Here is a 21,895-nt window from a genome sequence, read left to right as displayed (position 1 = left end):
TGTGTGAGGGGCGGCATTCAAAGCCAGACTTAATCTGCTGTTTGTGCCTCTATATTGTGTCAATATGGTCCCACTTAGCTGCATTATTGGGCCACAGAGTGATATTGGTACCTGTTTCTCTGTAGTAAGCAGGCCTTTGATGATTCTGTCTCCACACAAAAGAGCCTAAACACCCTCTGCTTTAAAACAGGAGGGGTGGAGGATAGAGGCAAGCTGTAAAAATCAAATGAGTGCAAATCAAAGGTAGAGTGAGCGAGGCTGAGAGGTGAAAAACTGTACAGTGGTGTATTTTTCCACAGTGGCACAGGGGTACCATATACTCAAAATGACGTATAAATGGAAGCATGTGACGAGGCGGCCAAAAGAGTGCGTTCAGGGGAGATGGTGTGTGTGTTTGGTGTTTGTGTGTGGGTTTGGATGTAGTGAGTGAGAAATAGGGGCACGGTCAGCTACAATATCTGCAAGCCTCTCCGTGCGAGAACGCCACACTGTTTCCCCTTGTAAAAGCACCAGGGAACATTTCCAAGCAACACTTAAAACTACAACATGGCTTCTTCAGAGTGGATAAAGAAGGATCACAGCGGCAGAAAAAAATGAAGGGAACATAGAAAGAAAGAAAGAGAAAATAGAAAATGAGGACAAAATCTGAAGGCCTGTGTGCATCCACATTGATTACTGCTGTTTAAATTTGCACATGTACTGCTGCTCTGCATAATAATTTCACAATATCATAACAACTATAGTTACTGCTACATTAAATTTCGTGCTATTCTTATTCAAAGTTTATACCGTTTAATTATGTGTTATGTGTTTTTTATTACTTTAATTGCTAACATGACCAACACTTACATGAAAATGCACATGCACAGTGTCTGAACATTTTACTAACAGTGAAATTCATACATACTGTACTGTGCATGCACTACATTAGAGCATTCAGCATGTGTATGTCTTTTTGTGCCTCTAAATGGGTGCTGTTCCTTTCCTATGTTTGCCTAGTATAGCAAACTGTCTGTGAAAACTGCTAGGGGGAGCTGTCCTTATGCTGTTCTCTTTCTCCATTCTTTAGTATGTCTCTACCTCACTTCCTTTCTCTTGTCATAGCGAACAGTAAAAAAAACTATAATCACAGCACCGGTGAACATTTCAACATGTCTACATAAAAACAACCGACAACTGGACTGATTTTGGTCACTGCAGCTCAATAATAAACAGACTGGAGCTTTTTGTGTTTTTATATGTGTGTGGGTGTGCACTGTGTTTGTGTGTAGTGCCGATACAACATGGTTGATGTATTGATGTGTTATTTGTGCTGAGCAGCCAAGAGGCATTCTGTCCTCCAGTAGCGCGTATGTATGCATGTGTGTGTGTGTGTGTGTGTGTGTGTGTGTGTGTGTGTACGCTGAGATCAAGCCTCCAGGCAAATAGAAGACAGCAGGCAACCTCCTGCAGCTGAGAGCAGGTGTGTGTGTGTTTGTGTGTGTGTGTGTGTGTGTGTATCGTGGCCCTGTGGTCCCAAGAGGCCCCGGGGCCCAGGCTGCTGCAGACATTTATTAACAGGGCAGATTAATAGCTCCAGAAGAAAACATGGTCGCAAACATGATAAATATTAATAATAATCAATATTGAGTTACATTTGCCAAATTGAGTTGCAAACATCACCCAGGGGGGAGAGAGGGACAGAGAGGGGCAAAAACCGAGAGAATGGAAAGAGAGAGGGGCTGGATAGAACAGGAAAAGATGGGATGGGTATGAATCACATGAAAATATTATTTTTACTTATTTTCATGTGATTCACATCTTGGTGTCTTTTGAGGAGACTGAAATAAAAAGAGTAATAATTCAGCTTCATAAAAACAGAGATGATGGAGGACAAAACCTTCACAGAGGGAGCTTGGTGTCACATCTACACATTTCAATTGAGGGCCAGAGCCAGCTTTACTCTGACTTAAATTAGACCATTTACCTTTACTCAGAGTTAATTTAAACCAAGGCATTGCTACTTAAGATGCCATAGCACCTATTGGGAGAAATGCCACACACTTTTCCAGATAAGCATAGCAACCAAATGTTTTACGTATTTTCCTGTCTGCAAGGCTCCCAAGCATGGAAAACATTTGTTGGACAGTCGCACTGGGCACACAAACAAGGTGGTGCTGCAAAGTTTGAATGTCCACCACCGTAGTCAAATCTTCTCTAATCAATCAGATTCACGAACACACATCTCTCAGGGGGAGGAACAGCGAGGAATGTGTGTCAACATGGATATCAATATGAAAAGCAATGAAATCAATCAAACCTTCTGACATAATTGACAGATTCTCCACAATGTGAAGTCAAATGTGGAGTTTATAATTCTAATAAATAAAACGTTAAAGAAACGTGTCCTTTACGAACTCCAGTTAAACAATAATGCTAAATAAGGTGAAAAGATGCAGTTGTCCCAGATAATATGAGCAAAAGTCAATGTGAACAGAAAACACCTTCCACTATGTAGCAACAAACATTTGCCCTACTCCTCAGTGCCTCTTTCTTATTCTCTCTTCATCTGATTGTGCGTGCATTTGTGTGCGTGTGTGTCCCTACACCCACTTTTGGTGCAGCTTCATTTAGCAAGCCACTCAGGAGGCCAGACAGCCAGCTAGGGGAGCACCAAGGCAGACAGTGTACAGAACAAACCCATCCATTCTTATTAACCAGGGAGAACAGAGGGTTAGCTTGTGTGTCTACTTGTGTGCACGTCAGTTTCCATATGTGTAAGGGGAGACATCTTTTTGGTAGCACCTTTTGTTTTAGTGTTAATCTTTGGTCTAAAATGCAAAATCATGATGTCTTTCTCAAGTTCCTGTCACATCCACCTGAGTTTTGTACTGTATGTCTTTACTCTTGTAGTACTTAAAAACTATTAAAAAAAATCTTTGCATAGATTATCTTACATGTGCAATATTTAATATAAGGGAATGTGAAGCAGAGAGAATGCTTGGTGTAAAAAGCTTAATACTTTTTATTATTTCATTGAAAAATGTCATCCTTCTGATAATTCATAATCTTGTAACGGTAATCTCGAAACCCATCAGCTATCATATGACGACGATTTAGCCTCTGGGGGCAACGGTCAATATTTCGGGGCTTTGTGTGGATATCCGGTCCAAGACCTCTTGCGGGTCCCAGTCATTGTTTACCGTTCAAATTACAATCTCGGAACCCATCGGCTATCATCTGATGATAATTTGAAAGCAGATACATTTTTAAAAAGATAATAAAATGCTAATCTCTATGGTTCCGAGACTGATAAAAGGCTATATCGGCATCAGATGATAGCCAATGGGCTCCGATGTGTTCCGCCTCTTTTGCTCTCCAACCGGGCTGTTTACGTGCATGCAACCAAAGCCCTCTCAAATGTGATTAGTCAATACTAATCAGACAATACGAACTGATTACAAATGGAAACCGTAACACCAAAATAATGTCCCTTGCCTACAGATTCTGCATTCATATATATGCAGATATCTATTTGTTGAGATTATTTTAACCGCAACAATTACCACAAGCACATCCCTAAAATATTTACAGTATCCAGTAATTCTTGGTGACAACTACCAATCACCACAATTGTCCACATAAAAATAATCCAATTAAGAACCACGTTTATGTTCCAAAGCCAAATGAAAATCTGCATAGCTAATACAGAAAGGCTCGACATATTCTTCCTTCCAAAAACTCAGTTTTACTTTCTCTGTAACTCAGTGCTGTTCAAATGTCACAAAAGTTATCTCGAAATAACAGATATTTATGGAAGGATTATTTTGGAAAAGTCACAAATGAGTAATTTTGCAGTAACTTAAAAAATGCCGTGAGTGATGAACTCTTTCATTAAACACAATTCCCAATATCTATTTCTATCTAAGTTTTAGTACTGCAAAATCATGTTCACTGCACGTGTTATTTGCTGAAACATCACCTGGGTTATATGTACCTACACATGTGTATGCGTGCAAGATCCTAGCCTTTTCTGGTTAATATAGAGTAAGTCTGAGGTTGTAGTGTGTATGGGGAGGGTTGGTGTGGATTGGGGGGGATGATTTTCACCTCTGCCAATAGAAGCAGCCTACACCCATACATCAGTCTATTACTCTGCAGCCTCGCTCCGCTCTGCTCCTCTCTTCTTCTCGCCCACTCCCTCCAGTCATTAGCCAGTGAATTAACGACAATCCAGCGTGCTATTAATCACCCTGACAAAAGTGTTAGCATTGCCTGGCTAGGCCGGCACGAGACTATGTAGGAGGAGGAGCTGGGTGGTGATGGGGGAAGAGGAGGGTGAGAAAGAGAGGGGGGAGTCTAGAAGGGTCATGGGAGACTGTGTAGTAGGAGAGGAGAGGTGAGAAAGGATGGAAAGGTAGTAAAGGAGAAGATGAGTTGTGAGAGAGACAAAGGATATGAGATAAAGAGAAGGGAGTACTGTAGTTCTAGATAGTTTTGGGTTTCTGTTATAGAACACTTACAGACGGTTAAATAGAGTTACAGAAGGCAAACTGTGCTCAAGGTGAGAGACTCACAGCGAACGAAAATAACAAACCACTTGACCAGCAGTGGTCTTGTGGAGTTCAATGGGCAGAGCGGCTGCAATTAGGAATTCAAAATAGTTTAAAATAGTACCTGTTTTTGAGCATACCACTCAGCATACAATTACATTTATTTTTAGTTCAGTGTAAAGAACTGAATGAAATTACTTCCAGTCAAATAAAAAATCCAACAAATAAGTCTGAACCTTATATCAAGTTGTATTTAAATCGAATATATTGCAACACACTATGTGCATTTTTTATAACAGCAGCCATTGTTTCTGGTGTTGTTTTTTTACATGATTATTGCCCTTTTCATACTGATTCTAAATGTCTATAAGTCTACATGTACTCTTATCTTCTGGCATACACAAAGTATTTCATTAAAAGTATGCATCCTCTATGAAAAGGTTCAGATAAGACTCAAATATTGCATGATGATACACTTTTTTATTTCATAAACCTAACCAATTATGTGTAGAGAAGAAGAACAAAAGTCATAGCACCTAGAGAAAAACTCCTTAAATGTAGAAGTTCTTCATTTACTGGAGCAAACAAAAAGCACCCATCTCCAAGGCATCAAGGCTCAGACACAAAAAGACAAACAAAAAGCCACTGCTGTCCACCTAAAACTGCTGGGAACATGACTTTGCCTTTTATAAGCCCATCATGGACTTCCCCCCGTCTCTCTCTCTCTCTCCCTCCCTCCCAGAGTCAGACCACCTGCTGGGAGGCCTGAGCTGTGGACGTCAGGTGGGTCGCGGCCGTCACACAGTCCCATGTCATCAGGCTGTCACAGTGAATGGAGCTGACATGAGAGATATGCTAATCCACTTAGCTTCAAACTCAGCCAGGAGGCCGGTACGCAGCCCTGTCTCAGCCCACAACGAGCAGAACAAGCACCAGAACACACACACATCTGAGGCAGACACATTAAGCCATGTAACACTGAACTTTCCAGAATATGTATATTAGATTAGATCAGATGAATTTTAAATGATCCCTGTGGGGATATTAAGCTGGAGCTCAATAGGATATATATTATATGAGAAGAATAGGCTATACAGGGGGTGGACACATTAACACAAACAATGTAATGTCAATGTAAGGCAAGTCAAGACAACAGGCCCTCAGTAAATACCGGCCTTGTGAAAATTTTAACATTCAGGTTTCACTAAGATTGTGTCAGAGTGAAGTTGATTCTGCTCTGAAACAAATGACAGAACATTTCCGACAAGTTTTCTGATAATCACTTAAACACTTATCAAGCAAAAACCAAAAAATATTCTCTTGTTACAGCTTCCCAGATGTTTTGTCAGATAGTACTGTTTGTAATACTGAATTTTTTTTTTTTTCAGGACAGTTTAAAAACATAAACCATGGCTTTGGGGGAATGTCATGACAATGTATTAACTCCTTTTAGCACATTTCATAGACTAAACATTTAACGTGAAAGGTTGAGTGTCAATTCTTCCCATAATTATGCTTCTTCTTAAACACCCACAGAACCACAGAGTGAATTGGGAATAAATACAAAGTGTGTGATTAGTGCAACATGAAATACAGTTTAAGACAACTTTGTTGATAATTAAAATATCACTTAAGTAATTTATTAAGCAATCATGCTAAAGCATTCTCTAGTTACAGCTTCAAAAACGTGAGGATGGATTTCACTTTTTTTTATTTCATAGATGAGATAGAATAGATAGAAGTGTTTAATATGAAATATGTATCAACAGTTATTGGTAATGAAAACAGCTTATCATTGCAGCCCTTCAAATCAGTGCATCCACAGCACCAACTGCTTTGAGCAGAATCTCTGTGACTCAGTCTCAACAAATACAGTAATGTTATAGGTTTACCAAAGGCAGTTACTACATTTAATCTCATTGTACTTGCAGGTGTTCTTATGTTCGCCTCATGTAAATTAGATGGCAGGCCAGTACAGGTCCTACAAATATATCAACCGACTGCTCTGACAAATTTGGTAGATAAGTGAAAAAAAAAAAGTTCATTTAAACATTAACAAAGTTAGTAAAACAGCAGAAGGTGGAGAATTACAGCAATACAATATATTTCATCCTGCACGTACACACACAAACACACACACAAACACTGCACCAAAGTGATCAAAGTCAGCCAGCGAGCAGTTAGGTGTCAGAGTTCAAAACTATTGCGCCACTCAGCTAGATGATATCTCACACCGATCCATCGTATTTCCCGACCATGACTTCCCCTATTAGGAGCTGTGGCGGTGCTATTACTAATCTGTTCACTATCCCACAGAAACAGGAAGGAAGAAAGGGAAACAGATGGGAAGGTAGGAGAATGGCCAGCAAGGGACACAATGCTTACTGCTCCCTTCCTCCTCCTCATCCCCTCTCCCTCCGTCTCCCTCCTCTACTCTGCTTGCTCTCTAGCCGTCCGTGGAGCGCAAGAGAGCGGAGGCTCACAATCAGTCTGACAATACTGTATACAAGTGGTGGCGAACAATGGAGGCCAACCACAAAGAATTCTGGGAACAGGGGCACAGCCTTCTTCTCCTTCGGGTGGCTCCTGAATGCCGGACCCATCGATACACATCGGCCTGCTGAGACTGACCGGTGCCAGAGAGAGGGAGAGGGAGGGAGAGAGAGAAAGAGATACAGAGAGAGAGAGAGAATATAAAGATATGAAGCAGCTATATGAGAGCTGCATCATAATATTCCTGTGGGTGCATGTGTGTAAAAATGGCAATAATCAAACTGTTTCCTGTTTCTTACAATCAAATACATACGCACACACACAAACACACATAAACACAAACACACACACACAGGCGTCAGTGTCAAATTTTGCCATAATTAGGCCACTTAATTAACAACCAAAGAACCACAAAGTGAACTGGGAATAAATACGAAGTGTGTGTGTGTGTGTGTGTGTGTGTGTGTGTGTGTGTGTGTGTGTGTGTGCATGTGTGGTTGAGTGGGTGGTTGGTTGGGCTGACTGCAGAGCCTGCAACAATAAGTGCAAAAGTATTTCTCACTGGATAAAAAATGCTGAAACAAGAGAAGGAGGGAGAAAAAGAAAGAGAGTGTACTTGGAAGAACGAATGAGTTACACAGACAGAGCGAGAGAGGGAGGCAATTTTGTCCCTCTCCTCTTTGAGTGTGCAGGGTGTGGGGTGAATGCGGTCCATTTGGAAATAATTGGCTGGTAATTAGGCGGGGGTCGACAGGTCGATTTGGGAACAAATGGCTGTCTTTAGCTCAGGTGGCCCTCCACACGAGATAATGGGACTGCCCCCCCCCCTACTCTCCACTTCTCTCCTGTCCTCTCGCGTTCCTTTTCTTTGACTTCCATATCTGCTAGTGTATGTGGAAAAACTAAAGCTCTGCTGACACTGTTGGCAGTGTCGCAATACCTAAAAGTAATATGAAGACAAACTTTATTCTAGAAGTCAGACCAGCAACAACACATTACACAAAACCTGATATTCTAGTGGATGCTGGATTCACATCCTGTAGCTTTAGAGCAGATGAGGGAAGGATGGAAAGTCAGAGAGGATCAATGGGTGAGAAGAAAATATGACATTTGTACGTAGACACACATAACCAATCACACCAAAACAAAACAAAACAAATTCAATAATTGAACATGTATTTTTCCTTACATTGTATCTGCATGCACTGCACATATGTTGCGATGATGCACAAAATGTTTCTAAAGGTGGCTTACATTAATATGAGTATAATTGTATAATTGTGTTAAAAAAAAATCTGTTGCACTCCAGTTATGTTTCTATTAGGATCATTTAAAGATCATGTTTCCCTAAACAAACCCACTTGCTCACTTGCAGGACACAAACAGGATGTTGCTATTTTAAACCCCCTCTGCCATTGCTTTGCACTTATTTGTCTTTAATTTTACATTACTGAAAACGTAAAGGAGATAAGCTTGTTGGAAAGGGGCCTTTGGTAGATGCTCTGAAAGATTCAGCTCTGTTTGCGCTTGAAAAATAGCACTTCTTCCTGTTTTGTGTCGTAACACAAAATTCAGCCCGATAAACTTCTTTGCAATAGTCAAGTTTGTTTATGGAAATCATACTGAAAACTTATAAATTATGAGTTAGATGTTATAATTCCATCTTTGACCTTTAAAGTAGGCTGCATTTTTATTCAGAGTCCCTGTATCTCTTGTCTTTGTATTAGCATGAGGTATACAGTACTGCCTAATTGTGAAGTGGAAGTGCCCCAGTTTATGGGCCCCCTGAGTTTTACTTAACCTTTATTTAAATCACAGAGAACATGTTGAGGGTGAAGAGCTCTCATTTACAATGGTGCTGAGTCGTTACAGCATAATAAGAGAGCAACATAAGAATAAAGGAAGGCAATTGCAGTTCACACAAAACTAAATAAATAACAAATCATTTTAATGTTTCAGTGTTCTCACTTTGTCAAATTTGAGCTGATATTCATACAACACAAAAAATACTGTATATTTGTAGTTTCTTAAGAACCAAAAACTATTAATGCACACATTCAACTATACACAGACATGAAAGGAAAAGCAGGAATACAATTGATCGTGCACCAAAACAGTGCATGTGTGTATGTTGGTCAACGCGAGCCCCCCAACTACAGGCGCTCACTCTCTCTCTTTCTGTTTCTCTCCGTCTCTCTCTCCCTCTCCCGTTCTCCCATTCAGCAGTGCCGGGGTCTTGTTTGGCTTCCTGCTGTTTGTGTCCAGACAAGGCCTTGATTTGAATACTGATGCCCCATTGATAGGCCCGCACTTCCGATCTAATTAACTTGTTTTGTCTTTGGCTAAATGGAAACGTCCGAGGGAGGGTGAGAGAGAGAGAGAGAGAAAAGAGGAGCGACACTAAACAATGTCACAGATCTTTGCAGGAGACACGCCGTAAATAACAACAAGTAAATACAATCAGGATGGAGGTTAAGGAAGGACATGTTAAGAATAAAAAAAAGTATTGTATTGCACATTAAAAGGATCACAATTGCTTAAAGGATACACGTTTATCCTATAGGACAATGACGATATGATTAGAAATCAAAGCAAGCACAACAAACTCAGGGAGTTTTGCAGTCAGAATGCAGGCCCACATTCCCAGAGCTGAGTGGTCACTGGAGCAATAAAAATAGACTGCTCTTAAAAAAAATGTGATTAAATATAGTAAATGTCATCTTATTTTAAAAAACAGACTCCATGTGTTAAGGCTGAGTTGCAACTGTGTGGCCATTTTTGACACATTTCCCCTTAGAGATCAAAGAGGATTTTCTTTTATAGCCAACTTATTTAACCCAGATGTTGGCTGACTCAATGGCCAAAATATCAGCACACACCACATCACCATTTCCTTTGATTTGATGTCCAGTCAAATACATGTCCTTCCACTTAGCACCGGAGACTTACTCATTTGGATTCATTTATGTCTAACTGTTGATTTTATAGTCATTTTATGATATCATTTAATGTCTGTGTCACATCCAATAGTGCTACATCATGAGCTGCGGATGAGAACAAGCAAAACAAGTGTGCATGTGGCTTCTCTGCTGTGTATTGTCTTCTGGTCCCCAGAGTGCGTCTATTTGTGAGCGCATGTGGCCCTTGCAGCTATTTACCCTCAGCTCCGTCATAGAGGGAAACATCGGCAAACAGGGCACCAGAGGACAACACACAGCATAAAAGACACACATATGCAGCAAAGAGGAGAGGGAAGGCAGACAGAGAAAGATGACAACAACTACAGAGGCTATTGACAGGAAGGCGGAGGGGTGTGGAGAGGGGGTGCAGATAAAGACCCAAAATAAACTGCATAAACAAAAGAAAGACATGGGCTAAAGAAGGAGGAGAGGGGGAGACGGAGGAAGGATCAAAGGGGATGTCCACCGCTGATACCGCACCGCAGATAATGTGTGGCGCAATTAGCGCGCTGTGACGATTTCCATTAGGGCTAATCAAATATTTATACTGCCTTCTGAGCATGTCACAATGCTGCCCTGGCCCTTCATATCAATTTGACAAACGCCTAATGAAAGAGCGGGTGTATAGACAGTGAGAGGCGATGGAGAGACAGGCAGAATGAAAGGGAGATACAGAAAGACGGAGGGGAGGTGGAGAGGTGTTAGAAGTAGAGTTTACCCTGTCTCCCATTTCCACATTTGGTTTGCAAATGGTGAGCCCTCTGTCATCAATTACAAGGCTGGTCTGGTGGCAATGACTGGCTATGCGTGTGTGTGTGTGTGTGTGTGTGTGTGTGTGTGTGTGTGTGTGTCACTGTTTGTATGTGTGTGTGTGTGATGAAACAAGGATGTGGCAGCGCTGATGCTACCTTACCTAGAGCCATTAATCAAACTGGGCCGGCTGCAGAACCAGTTCAAATTGGGCTCATCAGTCTGGGCATTAAGTAGGAATCAAGGTACAAGGACAGGGAGTCAGGGAGAAGGAGGGAGAGGAAGAGAGAGAAAAAGGATGGGGGGGGGGTGAAATACATTTAAATCTACACTATTTTACTTTCATGCTCCTCTGCACTGGTGACATTCCCCTTAAGAGAAAAATGTTCCTCATCTTCGGATTTTTGACTCTTGACTGAAACTTGCTTGAGATGCGGAGAGCATGACGGACTAGGGTAATATTCCTCACACCTCCACAAAATAACATTAAATCTGTCTTCTTAGGACCACATTGTCGCAGAGGTATTGGTGTTGAAAAGGGGGACAACAACAGTGATAATGTTCAACATCTGAATTTGTCATGTTTAAAATGATCTGAGCTGATCCAACTCAGTGGTATTATTTTACCCCCATTCCCCTATCTAACCAAGTACAGACATATTTTTTCTTAACATTTGTTAAAGCTACTTTCCTTTTTTCTAAAATATTACAAGAACCTTAATTTAGTTTTCACCCTAAGTGATTTTCCATTTTATGGTTGGCTTTCAAACCTTTTTCTTTGAACCTGTTTCCTACACTGTTTTCAGAGACACATTAACCATTGCTGGTCAGTGACACAATCAACTAAGGGTTATGGGTAACAAGATGGGAAGACCTCCGGAGGTTAGAGGTCAAGTTCTGACCTGACAGACAGATGGAGGAGAGTGGTCAGTACTTGAAGGATGAGAATGGAATGAAGGATGGACCTAGTTGGGTGCTGTGACAGTCTGGGATATGGATGACCCTCCACACCAATGTGACAGAGAAATGGTTCCACGTTAACAAGGGATATACCTTTTTTTGTTTTTCAATTCAAGGGAGGGGGTTTACAGGGCAGTGAGTTTTTTTACTCAACAGACAGCATGGAAAAACATTCCCACAGCACAAAAACCAATAGTACACACAGGAATTCAAAAAACAGAGAATGCAGTGATGGTATACATAAACACATACATAAACACATACGCTACAAAGCGTCATGCAACACAGTTAACACTTGGCCCAAATACAGGTTACAGGTTTAAAATTGTATATAGAAATATATGTATAATGAACATGAATAAGAAAAATGCATATCCTAAAATAAGAAAGCATAACAATTTCTTAAAAAGCTACAGTCCAATATTACTAAGTCCATTAGAGAGAAAATCTAGATAGAAAAATGATCATTTAAAAGAAAATATGAAAACTGATATTTAAGGTTTTCTTAAATGAAAAAAAAAAACTACTGGTCATGCAACAAACCTGCTCTGCAACTCTCTAAATATTATTTCTTTGGCATGAGGCACCTGGGCAAAGCCTTGAAAGCATGGAGATAGACCCTTCCTTCTAACCTATATATCTCAGGATAACAGAAAATGTCAGGATAAGATGCTACAGCGGGCTAATCTCCGGCGCAAGCGATAACATTCAGTGGTTGAAACCATGACAGATGGGTATTGATCCTAGTTGTTGAAGGAGGGTAAAATACATAACTAGACCACTTTATTGATATTGATTTAAGAGTCAAAGGGGGAAAATAACTTCCCCTCAAAAAAAAACCTTGTTGAATTATTGTGCAATTAATGTGGATTACGTGGAGGACAAAAAATAAAAGATTAATGTTTAAAATATGTGGAAATAAATGTTAGCATTTGGCTATAGGAAACAACTGCAAGCGAGCAACGTATGAATTAAAGGAATATCACATGCATACACAAACAAACTAAAATATTATTTCGTGTTATCCAAAGATGTCCACATTTAAACGTAACACGGTCGCCCCGCTCAACAAACACCAGCATGAGACGAAAACAACATCACCACAACGTGACCTCTAATTCAAACGGCCCGTGCAATGACCCTAATCTTGCACAGTGTCGTACTTCAGACATACACCTCAAACACTCATGTGTTCATAACTCACCAAAAGCCGCCATATTATCTCATGCGTCTTCTCGCTACAGCGTAGTCAAACTATAAGTTCTTCTCTACCCATAAAGTCTAGTTACCGATTAACCATGTGTGTGTGAGAGAATGTGTGTGTGACAGAGATACTAGGAGAGCACAGAGGGTGTCTGGCAGGCCTATCTGTGGCGCTGCGATGCGCTAACGTGAAAGAATTCCAGCACCAATGTGATAGAGATATGGGAAGTGCAGGGGGCCAATGGGCTGGGTGAAGGTCGATGCTGAGGTCAAGTCCTAAAGTGGTGACCACTCCAGCGACTGCCACGCGTTTGTAGAAGCAGAAAACATTCACAATGTGGTTTCTGTTGTTGAAGTATTTCAATGATTTAACACTAAAACGGTCCAAATGTGACTTTTAAGACCTTCAGTGAAGTACGTTTGTTCAGACCGTGTGACAGCTGCTGTGAGCTAAAGAGAGAGCAGCACTTTCAGGTGAAGTCCATGTTCTGTCGACACTTTCTCACATTTTTTGAAGCCTTTTCAACACCGTCTCCTGGATATTCTTATGTTCCTCTAATCCGTCCTTTCTCTGTCACAGAAACATCCATCTTAGACTGACAAAGTATCTGTTCCCTCTGCACCGTTCATGCTACCGGAGATCTTTGTTTTTTCTGGTGATGGCAGGAGACAGGGCAAGTCAGTTTCAAGTCACTTTAGAAATGTCCAGGTCAAGAACTGAGTCACTGAAGACAGGTTCAAGTCAAGCGTCAAGCAATTTGGGACAACCCCCAGTCGAGGCTTTAGTTTGTCCACTCTCAAGACCTTAGCGCGAGTTTCAAGTCATTCGAGACAAGAGCAAGTCAAGTCTTGAGTCAAAAAAATGCCCATTACAATTTCCCAGACAACACCCTTATGTTCAAGCCACACGTGCTCATTTTTATGAGTCCAAGTCTCAGGTCCTAGCTACAAGCTCTGGCAGGATATGACCCAGAGGGGAGGCAGAGGGAGAGGGTGAGAGGGTGCTTGGATGGGTGAAGCCATGGGACACTGGAGCTGGAACAGACCAGCATTCCTTATGAAGGGATGATACTGGCTAGGACGGAGCGATGTGGGGTGGGGGTTGGAGGAATGGGTGGCAGAGGGTGGGCACAGAGCGGGGGGATGAGGGGGGTCATTAGCACTAAATCTGTTCCATATGACACACTCACATGGCTTCTGTCTGGACTCTCTCTTTCTGTCTGTCTGACTGTCTCCCCACCTCTCTCTCTCTCTCTTGAAGGGAAAGGAGGTGGATGTGAGGGGAGGGGTAGAGGTGGATATTTCTCAGTCACAACAGGAGCTCTGTGATGACAGGGTCCAGGCCATGTCACACACCAGGGTCTCTGGTGGCTTTCCTTATCGCGCAGAGAGGGCTTCACTAAATATCCCTCTTCTTTCCCTCCCTATCTCTCTCTGTCTTTGTAGCTTGACAAAACAACACACAAAATTTTATAAATAATTAATAATCAGTCTCTTTGTCAAATAGCAACTTGGTATCTCAGTGTTTTAGGTTCAGCGATTCAGATGGGAGGGTGATGTTTTCAAGTTTCAGTGCTGAACCTCCGCTGCATACCTTTCACCTCCACTGGAGATAGAGTTGGCCTTGTGGGTGGCTGCCCCGTTTGTCCCTTTTGCTCTAATTTTGCAATGTTGCCGCTATTAAACCCGTAATTCATATAAGGGTATTTTATAAAAATCTAGCTTCAAATGTCAAGAAAAATTTTGGCTCACCATGGTTATATACAACCCATCATAATCACCATGTGCTTAAATCACTCAATGTACATCACATCTGTTTTAGAAAATCCATATTTGTTCATTATCTGTACTCCAGGTTATTTTTTTACATGAATACAATCATATTCAGCATCTGTCCCGTAGGCCTTATAAGTCCAGCACCAGCACATGATCACCAGACTCATTTAAACCCCATACTCTTACTATGTTAGCACAGTTAGGCTATATTCTCTGTCAAAGTAAGCTTTAACACAACTACTACTTGGTTTATTGTGATTAATAGATGCTAATCATACAATGTAACAAAATGTCTTTGAATTTGGTCAAGTTATGTGTATTTGGTTATAGAACCTGTGTTTGTTAGATTGTAATATTCATCTCTGATCATCTATGATTTCTCTCTCTCTGTTTTGTGGCACATGGGCGAAAAGTGGGGACGGCCATAACCTGACTGCTAATACCTGATTATTATGCAGCCACGACACACACACACACACAGGCCTGGATCAGTCTAGTCCCCTCATCCGGCACACCATAGGCCTGATGACTCTCCACCATCACACACACACACACACACACACACACACACACACACACACACACACACACACGCGCGCACGCTAATCACACAGTGCTCCATGCCGCTGCCTGTGAAACAAAAGCCGGCCTTGTCTGACCAGGTCCAGCGCTTGTAAAAGAGGCTTAGGTGCATTTTTCTCATTTTTGAACAGCTAATATCTTGCAAAAGTTGTCTAATCTCTTTGCGTTTAAGTTGAGATTTGTGCGCCCCCACCCCGCAACACCCCCACCTTCTCCACATGCCTAACACCTACCCCTGCTAGGCCCTGACGCATGGTGCTTAACCAGGCCATTTTAATAAGGTTAGACGTGCGTGTGTGTGTGCGTGCGTGTGTGTGTGTGTGTGTGTGTGTGTGTGTGTGTGTGTGTGTGTGTGTGTGTGTCAGCATCAGGAGCCTGTAGACTTACAAGCTGATATAATGAAACACAGCAGGTGATGAAAGATCAGGGCCGTTTAGAAATCAACCAACTCTATTTGTATAGACCTGACAAATATGAACCGGTTCCAGGAAAACACAATATCTGTTTTCTTGCGCTGGCTATTTGCCTGAAAATTAGCATCTAGTGCATATTCATTTGTCCGGAAGACGGTTTCAACCTCTGTTGCTCTTCCTGGGTTTTTTTTCCCTTTCTTTTTTACTGTTAATAGGTTCTTTTAGGGAGTTTCTTCTTATCTGAATTAAGGATCTAAGTATAAAGATTTCCATGTTCTACAGATTGTAAAGCCTTTGAGATAAACTTGTCATTTATGCAAATTAAACTGACCTGGCTTGCCCTGATCTCTATCCATCTCTCACAAACATACAGTACATGCATGCAAACTATAATGACATACTGCACATATTCACGTAAACTGACATTTGGAAACAATACACATTATAAATCATACATTTAACTAAAGGTGAAGAAGAGGAAGACGGTTGCAATGAATCCAGTTTAGTCTCTCCCTGCCTACAATGTGAAAGGGACCACAGAGATTAAAGCCACTGTGCTGGGAGGTGCAGCGCAACTACAAACCAATTCTCTCAGTGAAAGAAATAAAGGCTACCAGGGTTACAGGAAGTACAACCAACTTGGAGAGTGACAAAGAGACACAGAAAGGAAGAGAATGAAGGACAGAGAAAGAGAAGAAGGGCTGCTTTTGAGAACTGAGAGACGGACGGGCTGTTTTCCGACAGTTTGCCATGCCAGCTCCAAGCGCACTGACGGCTGTGATTTCTAACCGGCTTTAAAGAGGGTCATTTTCTGGGCTCTGCTTCTCTCTGTCTGTACACCTTACAATCTATCTTCCTCTATTGGTCATTCTTAATGTCATTCTGTCTGCTATGCTATCTCGCTGTCTGTATGTGCACAAGATTGCATGTGTGTGTGTCTACGTATATCTGTGCCAGTGTTGAGACAAAGTGAGATAGAAAAGACAAGGATAGGGTAAGGGCAATTTTGGAACATTCATATAAATGTTCCAAAATTGTTTTTACCCCTTTATGTGTACGTGCGTGTGTGTGCGTGTGTGTGCATGTGTGCGTATTGCCGGTGTGAGCCATGTTCTGTTCTACAAAGGCAGCTGATTAGAAACAGTAGGTGAGCTTTGCTTACAATTCCTGGTGAATATGCAAAAAGAGACAGGCAAAAGAAAGAGATGGAGATGAAAATAATGAGGACAGAGAATAAAGGAATCGCAGAAAAAAACCCGGCAGGGATGCATACAGGTCTCAGACAGATGAAAATGAGACAAGCTCAGCTCAGTTTCTCTCTCTCCTGACTCCTCAAAGCAAATTCTGCTGCAGCTTTTGATCTGAGACCTTATATGGCATCATTTCATAGAACAACTTGGGCTCATACACACACAAACACACGCATGCAGACACAGATGCAAGTCAGCTTACACTCCGTGTGTGCAGGGAAAAAAGCATTTAAACAACACATGCACAGGACCACGCTTCCAAGGAAATGGCCAAGTTTTAGGCCTGACATTTAGGAGTCATGAAATAATCGAGCCACTTGACTTTGGTTAGCCTGGCCCTGTAACATACTAAAAAGTGAAAGAGGGCTGCTTATGTTGTTTTTCCATCAGTAGTATAGACAAGGAATCCACTGACTCTGTGGCAAACTCTTCCAAGTCTTAGTAAACTTTCTGTAGTTTAACAGGAAGTGACCTCCTCTGTCTGCCTCCGCATTATGTTTTAACTTTTTATACTTCACCACTTAAACACGCAGTGTGCTCAAGTATTACAGTACATGCATAATTCTATTAAATCAAATGCATATGGGTGAAGGCTGTGCTTATCTACTTGTTTTCTTGTCTTTGCCAAAAATTACATATTCTCCTGTAATATTCCCAAGATGCATGAGGGTTTCTGATCTCGAGTCCTTTCCAGACCCTGCTGAGAGTCTGATCCAAAAGAAGTTAAACTGATTCCAGAGCAGCACTTACACTCTCAAGAGCTTAACTTCCATCCCTATTACTAGAATCAAGCACTGTCGCTGGCAGCCATTGGCCTCCTTAGACAGCTGCTGAAACACTGAAGCTGAAATCAGGGAAACTAGGCTCTCACACAAAGTAGCGCTTTATGTTCAGGGAATCATGCTAATAACTGACCTTTTTATTACCTCTACCTGTCGCATGTCTCCCCTGTCTTTCCACTGTAACAGAAATTAACTTTTCTCTGAGCTCTTAAGTCAAACAGTCAGCGTCCTCTCCTCATAATAAAAATACCAATTTTTCCCTCAGCTTGAGAAGTTGGCAGACTACTCCAGTAGACATTCTCTTCCTGTTGCTTCATGTTTTTGGATGGGGGCAGCATGTACCCTTGACTCGCTGCTTTATAAATTCTAAATAAAAAGTGTTTGGGCTATTTTGGGGCCAGATATGTTTTCAACCCTCTTTAGCTGGGTCAGACAGGTCTTGGGTCAACAATAACAGAAGGCCAGTTGGAGATAACTGAGGAGGAAAGCTGGGTAAAGAATGAGAGATTCTTGAAATGAACACATATCCTCTCTCATAAAGACTTTTTTTTGTATTTCAGCAGTCAAAGTGTGTGCATGTGCTCGTGTGCATCAACATGTCTCAGCAGGGCGCTTGTATTCAGGGTTGCAGGGGCTCTCGCCATCAGCTGCTCCGATTAGAACCGTAATTAAAAGCTGTGTTAATTGGTGTTGAGGCCAACACTGGCCACACACTTCATTAAGGACATCTATACAATTCTCCTTATGCATTCCACTGAATGGGGAAAGAACTGGCATTATTAATCTACTACACCCGGGGGACGAGTCAAGAGTGAAGGAGAGAGACAGAGAGAGAAACAGAGCCAAACAAAGAAAGAGAGAAAGAGGGAGCGCTTTCCACATTGATCAAGTCGATCCCTTCTTGGTCAATGTGTAAAGGCAATGGCTTCATGGTGATATAGATTAAAGCAAACTGAGGAAATCAGAGAAGTGGTGAGAAGTAAATTCACTAAATGTATCCAAAGTTATGTTGCAGAAAATTTGAAGGAATTGATTGCAGAGAACAGCAGCACATTAAACACTGGGCAAACATGAAATGCAAAAAACACACTTACCTGATCCCTGCAATTGTTTTTTTTTCCTCATATATGTTTATCTATTGCCCTCTCTGTCTATCTCTAACACACAAACACATTTTCCCCCGTTCTCTGTCCCTTTCCCACATGCAAGAGCAATGCGTTAAATCAATCAGTCAATCATTAGCATGTAAGCTAGTGCTAACAGATTTTTTACCTGGTTATGGTCCTTTTAACTCTAGGTGTGCTAGCTAATCGATTTCAAATGTAAACACACCAGTGCATTCAGCAACAGGAGGTAAAGGAGAGGTCGGTCTATTCTACTGACAAACTGGCTGGGTTAGTCTATACTAACCTCCATCTGATTTTCCTAATTGCCAAGTTACCGGCAGGCTCATTATCACCGATTTTCCCAAATGACTAATCAAGATCCAAGAAACAATTACTTTTCACAGGTTGGCTACAGTGAGAGCTAAAACATGTGCTGCTGATAATGACATTTTTTTTCTGGTGGTTCCTGCCCACACCTTACTCACTGTGGTGTGTGTGTGTGTGTGTGTCGTAGGTCAGGTGGGGTCTCTCTCTATACAGATGTCTATCTCACTGCCCTGCCGACCAGGAACAAGCTCAAGAAGGGCATTCATGCCTTAAGGAATGCTACTTTCTGCCAAACAGACCAACAATGTTTAGCAAACGCAGCAGCGGAAGTCTGGGATACCTGAAAGGCATGGTCTTTAACTCCTTAATGCCAATATTCACAGGGGCTAACATTAAGACCTTGTTTTCCATACCAGTTTCCTGCCCTCCTTTCATACCTGTCTTATGAATGTGATATCAATGCACAGCGACATCACTGTGGGAAAGTTAAGGGGAGAATCTCAGTACCCTTCCGTGATAAAAATGTTGCTTTTACTGATTAGTTAATCAGGTGCATGTAAAGTTGAACTGTACATTAAATAACTCCCCTTGCACGGCGCTCCCTTTGTCAGTAAATAGTCTAGACTGTGCCCCTGTTCCCCGTATGGAGCTCACCAGCTACGATGTTGACACAATGAATCCCTCGCAATAACACTTTTGTTTTTGCGCCCTCTCTGGTTGTGTTTACATTCACCAAGCTCCACAGACAAGGAAGCTGTTCAGTGTCCAATGGCCAAAGGTTCTGTGGGTGCGTGCAGCAGAGGTGGGAGGAGAAGAGGGAGGAGACGCAGGAGGACGGTCCTGGTGCTTTCCCACGTTTTTTTATTTTTTATTTTTTTTAATGGAGGTTGGAACGACAGGTACAGATGAGAGAAAGCGCAAACAAACAGGAGGGAGCAGAAGGGAGGAGCTTCAGACTTTTTCAGGTGCCCGACATTTCAACGTGGTGAAGGCAACTCGGGTTTCACCCACCCATCCCAAGGTCAGACGCTACTTTTCATGCAGCCTCGCCTGGAACAAACACCTGGCACGCTCCAGGGACTAGTCATGCCCAGCATTCGTTAGTCATTAATGGCTCGGCAACATGGCCCCGCCATTCTCATGTAAATATCCACACCGGTCGGCATTTTGCATGGAAGCCTGTGATTAATGATAGAAATCAAGGAAAATGGTGCGTCAGTATGTGCAGTGTAAATGTACTGAAAATGGCACAACAAATGCACAAGTAATTATAAAAAGTAAAGATAAACACTTGAGTGTATTGTTGTGTTTAATGCATCCATGACATGTTTTGAGAGAGTATGCAGCTGGGCTACAGCGCCATCATGTTTGAATCAAAAGTAAGCCGGAGCCCTTCCTCATACACTAAGCAAACACAAGCCAGCATTCCTCTTGTCTGCCATTTTAGCTCCAGTCAAACCTCACGTCGACGCGAGGGCATTAAAGCATTAGTGGCTAATGTTTTTAAAAGTGTACGGTATCTTGGAGGGATTCAGGAGGTGGGCGCCGTATGCGTGTGTGTAATGGTGGATGAGATGGGTCCGCACATGGCAACCATTACACACACAGCCCCTCTAATCGCTGCCGACCTGCCTCCTCGCCTGCAGCCATCCCACCTCTGACTGGTGTGTTTATATGTATGTGTGTGTGTGTGTGTGTCAGGGGGCATCCCAGGTTCAGGAGGGCAGAATGTTCGCATAGATGCATATTTTGCCACATTAGCACACCTTTTAACACACACACACACACACACACACACACACACACACACACACATACACACACACATATATAAACACACACATATGAGCTTTGAACATTTTAGACAAAACTTTTTTCAATTATATAAATATGTAATAGCATTGATAAATAAACATAACGCTCCTTCACAACTTTCTCCACTCCTGTCAATAAAGTACTGTCTGCGCTCAGCGGATTGTATTTGCTTGTGTTCATGAAAAGTGGCTGCAAGTAACTTTGCCGGATAGAGTCAAGAGGAAGCACAGGGAAATAACAAGAGATATGTATATGATTATAGGAATCTGATAAATACATGAATGATTTAGAATGGCTTTATTGTCTCTTGTGTGAAATCCGCCAAGGACAGTTGAGAATCAGTAAAGCTAGATGGATGAATCAATAGATGGATAGGACTTGGTGTTGTGTAAATGTTTTTGTTATTCAGTAATAATGTTGATATGACAGCACCAAAATAAAACCTTTTTCAATACCTTTCTTTAAGCTAAGTTATCTCACAAAACCATTATTTCATTTAACAAGAATAAGCCAAACTTCTAAAAAGTGAAATGTTGTCTAAACACAAGCGGCCACAGAAAACATTTTGCCTAAATGAAACAGTCCAAATTTGGATAAATTGAAGAAACTGTCTGATCAAAGCATAAAAACAATAGTACAAATGAGCAATTATACAATACCAGCTTTTGATACATGACACTTTTCTGTTTATTCAACACTATGAAAGCATAGTCCGTCCGGAGACGGTATTGAGGTTCAATTCACAGACTTATGGACTATTGGATCTAGGATTGGTTGTCTGACTGACGAAGCACTAAAGCTACTCGATACTGTGGAGCGTGTGAGAGACTGAAACAAAAACAGATATGAACCCAGACGAAAAGAAGCAAGAACAATGTGTCTTCGTGTGTATATACATGGGCGTGCACATGTCTGGAATTGTGTGCATAGGGAAATATCTAAATAT

The 21,895-nt window shown here is 41.6% G+C and overlaps 1 protein-coding gene across 7 annotated transcripts in view; it reads right to left on the bottom strand.

The window, feature by feature from the left end:
* The window catches only part of prdm16 (PR domain containing 16), a 141,613-nt gene extending 122,714 nt beyond the window's left edge, over window positions 1-18,899 (bottom strand). For 4 of the 7 annotated variants that reach the window (XM_046056038.1, XM_046056042.1, XM_046056046.1 and 1 more), the window contains exon 1: window positions 18,796-18,898. In XM_046056038.1, the coding sequence (XP_045911994.1) occupies window positions 18,796-18,826 (31 nt within the window). In that variant the 5' untranslated portion in view covers window positions 18,827-18,898. Of the gene's footprint in view, window positions 1-18,795 lie in introns of all 7 variants that reach the window. The other 3 variants (XM_046056043.1, XM_046056044.1, XM_046056039.1) reach the window with 2 other exon arrangements.
* Window positions 18,900-21,895: the final 2,996 nt, after the last annotated feature.

This window comes from Micropterus dolomieu, linkage group LG08 (genome assembly GCF_021292245.1).
Source record: "Micropterus dolomieu isolate WLL.071019.BEF.003 ecotype Adirondacks linkage group LG08, ASM2129224v1, whole genome shotgun sequence".
NCBI classification, from domain to species: domain Eukaryota; kingdom Metazoa; phylum Chordata; class Actinopteri; order Centrarchiformes; family Centrarchidae; genus Micropterus; species Micropterus dolomieu.
Note: the sequence above shows the minus strand (reverse complement) of the source record. Positions and strands in the feature narration are given on the sequence as shown.